Source organism: Brassica napus, chromosome A8, assembly GCF_020379485.1.
Source record: "Brassica napus cultivar Da-Ae chromosome A8, Da-Ae, whole genome shotgun sequence".
Taxonomy (NCBI): domain Eukaryota; kingdom Viridiplantae; phylum Streptophyta; class Magnoliopsida; order Brassicales; family Brassicaceae; genus Brassica; species Brassica napus.
Genome location: NC_063441.1, coordinates 13592233 through 13596755, shown reverse-complemented (window position 1 = coordinate 13596755; position 4523 = coordinate 13592233). Strand labels below are relative to the sequence as shown.

General features: G+C 30.5%; 1 protein-coding gene and 1 long non-coding RNA gene across 2 annotated transcripts; one reads left to right on the top strand and one right to left on the bottom strand.

Moving 5' to 3' along the window:
- Positions 1-1534: 1534 nt before the first annotated feature.
- LOC106359763 lies at positions 1535-1877 on the top strand. The gene has a single exon (XM_013799405.3). It carries the CDS (start codon positions 1535-1537, stop codon positions 1730-1732), a length of 198 nt encoding a protein of 65 aa, XP_013654859.1. The 3' UTR covers positions 1733-1877.
- A 549-nt stretch (positions 1878-2426) lies between these two features.
- On the bottom strand, positions 2427-4306 carry LOC125577394. The gene is made up of 2 exons (XR_007315825.1): positions 3044-4306; positions 2427-2938 (listed from the first exon to the last, which is right to left on the bottom strand). It is a non-coding gene; the product is annotated as an uncharacterized LOC125577394 (long non-coding RNA).
- Between the last annotated feature and the right edge of the window lie 217 nt (positions 4307-4523).

The window sequence follows — 4523 nt, the reverse complement described above, 5'->3', positions numbered from 1 at the left end:
TTGAAAAGAAAAATATTTTAAAGTTAATGTGATTGAATTGGAATAATGCAAATATGTGTTACTAGTCAGATTAATTGATTTTCTCCGGTGGGCATTCACATTTTATCTAATTTATACCAATATCCGTAAGATGTGTGTCATGTGTTTTTGATTGTTTTTAGTTATTTAAAACCACCTAGTTGATTTTTTTTGCTAAACGCACTTATTTGAATCATAGAATGGGATACATCGAATATACATAGTTGGACATATATGATAGATATGTCGTATTTATATGCATAGTGAATTAACGTCAGTATTTAGAACTTACAAGTTAATGCATTGTTGACGACCAAAACAAGGGTTATAACATAATGTTATTGTAAATAATTAGGGTGTGTGATTATCCAAATGCACACACCTCTCTCGACTACTGTAGTTTAAAAAGAGCGCGTCTTTTGGAAGCGACCAAAAGCCGATCCGATTAACGTTTATTTTACCCCACCCCCCAAAATGATTAATGTATATTTGTCATTTTACGAATTTTTTTAATTTAATAGAAATAACTATTTGAAATTTCGTCTTGCTCAACCAACACATTTTGAAAATCTTGTTCTATCTTATCTCTTTTGTTATTCTTCTCTTCATGGATTGACGAGTAACGACCAAAACAAAATAAAAAAATAAAACAACTTCATGGGTTGTTTTTTATTCTTTAACAGGTTTCAAAAATAAAATAAAAAATAGTCTGAATATGTTAAGATCAAGAAAGAAATTTCAGATATTTGAGCTGAAAATGTGAAAACGATTTTTATTTTGAAAAAATCGATACAAAAAAAAATATCATTTTCTTTTACATTTCATGGAATTTCATACAGCTGGCGAACAATTTTCTGATAGCTACATATAATATATAGATAGATATGTTAGATGTATGTAACATTTGCACCAGTCATTCAAATAATGATCTGGTAACTTAAATATTCACCGGGTTTTACAAATAAACAAAAATTGATCGTGTGATCAATATATCTCTTATTTGTCTTTTGTTATATTTTTAATTTTAAATGGTCTTTTTGTTATTTTCATATTAGAATTTGTCAATACCAAAGAGGCAAAATCCATATCAAACTATTACTGGGTGAAATAATTCCCATTAAGAAAAAAAAAACTCTGTTCTTTCTGTTAAAGAAGTTTGAAGTCATTTCTAGAAGAAAACACCAATGAGAAGTTCTTCTCGGGTAGCAATCAATGATGAATTCTCAAAAGTCAAGACAACTTTGAAGCAAAGATAAATGAAAAGAGAAAAATAAAACTATATTCTGTGTGTGTTTTTTTTTTCTTGATTTCACAGGTAAACGAGTTTTATTTATTTTTGTTCAAAAAACGTTTTTTTTAATTTCTTGTGCTTATGTCTCTATCAAATAAACGTTAATTATAAACGCTTTTGGATATTTGTAGTGGGGATGAATCTAAAGTTTGTTGATATAAATACAAAGAAGACGAAGCGAGAAACTAAAACAAAAAATATCTATAAAAACAAGAAGAAAAAATCATGATGATAAAAAGGATAGAGCTGTGTATAGAGCTTACGAAGATGGGAATGGAGTTCGTCGCAGTGGTGGCTGAAGCCGTCCAGATTGTCTGGCGGCAACACCTCAACCATCGTACTGCTCTGCCTCCTCTTCCTCTCCTCCGCCAAGGCATCTCCCCTTCTTATCATGCTCCATATCTCTTTGGATTTCTCCCTTGAAAACCCTTTTCTCTTCTTTTTATAATATCATTTGCTTCTTTCTCTTACTATCTTTCTTGTAGGCTTTTAGATGTAGTTTTGTTGATTTTTGTAACTATATGTATATTGCCATTTTTCATTAAGATTTGCAGTTTTCTGTCGAGTATTTTTCTTCCTAATCCCCTGTTCTTTGGATTATCTCTAGCTATCAAACAATTTGTAGAATAAATATAATAATCAAATGCTCAAATTTGTTGAAGAAAAGTTTAACAGAACAAGACGTGCAGCAGAAACAATCAAGTTGATTGAATCAACCTAATTGTTTAAATATTTCATCTTTCTGCATAATGATACTCAAGTACCTCACGGCAAGTTATACAATTAATAATTCCATCAAGGTTTTGATTAAAGATGCCTTGGGATTTTGGGTTTGAATTTGGATTCTTTCATATTTAGTTGAGAACAAAAAATCTTTTCTAAAAAATCGAGTTCAATGTATATTTCTATAATAAGTAACCAAAGTTAGCGTAGTTGAATTGTTAAGGGGTTTTTTTTTTCTGAAAACATTGTGAAGGGGTATTTCTCTTAGTTATTTCAAACACAAAATATCTCACTGGAATCTCAATAATTTTAAAATAACTATATTATTTTTTATATTTTATCATAAAAAGAAAATTTATGAACCTTCCACTATCATAAATATATCCTTTTCACCTTGAGAAAATATGAACGTTTTTATGGCATAGAGTAGAAGTACAAATTATTATAGCAACTGAGCATATATTAGGGAAACTCCTAAATTTTGTTATTTTTCTAACTGATATGAAATACATCTATGAATAGAAAACCATACAAAGGTCTCCCAGACACGTTTTCGAGGTGAATATTCCCTTCTGACCAGCGGTTCTTGCTTGGAAAGCGGCTACTCTCTTCTTCCATTGGACGCTAACAAGCAACCAAGTGAAAGTCCTAGTCTTTTACTAAAAGAAGCGTCCTCCAGGAAAATTTCTTCACCTCCGCAAGAGTTTTCTCAATCTCTGGATCCAATCTCAAGCCTGGTCAAGTTGCAATAAGTTTCGAATTATGTCTATCATCTCGCGCCTTATCATTCTAGCTTGCAAGAATTCCCTCTAGGGAAGATTTCCAGTCTCCAGAGTCCCTCTAGTTTTGCTAGGAGTCGACAAGAAACTCCTCCAGCTGAACCCATGGCTCGAAGACTTGCAGAAGCTGAAAAAGAAAAGCATCAGATGAGAGAAGAATCCGGAAGAGTATCAAGAGAATTAAAGCTCCACGCCTGGACAACTCAGCTCTAATCAAAGACAATGAACTTACCCTTACAGGTAGGCTCACCAACCCTCAGGAGCAAAAGATCTTGGCTCTTATTCCGCCTCTTCCACGCAAATGGAACCTGCTGGGCAGAATAGTAGGGTCAGATCTCGGTAACTACTGCTTCTAGTTTCGTTTTGAAAGAGAGAATGACCTGAGAAGAGTAACTAATACACATATTGTGATGAATCATGCAAATGATGAAATGTATGACCAAGAAGAAAAACTAATTATATTGCATGTGTTGTAGGACGCCAAAGGTTGTCACGGATGATGATGGTTGCGGGTTCATTCATCTTTTCACCGCTGAATTTCAAACTTTGTGATCTTCAAAATTAATTTTCTTAAAGAAAACTTTTACATGAGTAGAGATATATATGATATATACACTATAAAAATCATAACTATGTAGCACACATATTAAACTTGATATCCAGTTCAAAAAAATGTTGGACTCTTTGAAACAATTTTCAAACTAACTGTAGTTACCATTAAGATTCGGTAAAAACAATAATATTGGTCAGTTCAGCTATTAAGATTCGGTAATTACACGTTAAAACGGAAAAAGTAAGAACATTTTTAATGGAGAGTTGTAGCTTTGGAGTTATATAAATACATATATATGTATATATGTATATATTATATATATGTAATTACGGTGTTTAATTTTACGGAAAACTCAATCCAAAATATTTGAAACCATATATTTTAGGTTGGATTTCCATTAAATTTAAGAAATCCTACAATTAAATATTAATATTAATATATATATATTTATACATACATATATATGTATTTTTAGAATTTCGGAACTAGAACGGTAGAACAGTCTCAATTATTTAATGGTTGGGAGATGAGATGCAACGTACGTAATGCAATTGTCATGTCTTTTTAAATCTTTAAATTACTTATCTTTAGTTGATAAAAAAAAATTACTTATCTTTCAGTGGAAAAAAATAAAATGTATGTAAACATTTATATTAATTATCTGGTAGCTTATAATATAAGGATTTAAATGAGATATTGGTTAACGGTTGACTACACTTGAACTATTTTAAATCGGATCAGATTGACTTTTTCCTTTTTTGTCGGTAACCAATTTTTTTCGTACTATTATTCAAAAAATAAGACGTGTGCGATTGGTTTGTGATTAATATGCAACTGCATAGACCAAGTTAATTTCTACCTATGTTACATGGAAACGGAAGCGGGTACGTGGAAGCGGAAGCGTAAGGAAGCGTAGAAGCGAGATTTTTTAAAATATTAGGAAGCGGGTATGTGTTGGAAGCGTATATCCATATATATATATATATAAATATATATAAATTTTTTAAAAAATTAAGACTAAAAATTATATGATTTAAATTTGAAATAAAACATTTATTCGTTTATAATAATTTTGAAATGATTTTATATTAAAACTGTAAAAATACACATAAATTATGTTTACAAAAAAATATTATATTAATTATTTTTAATACTTCAT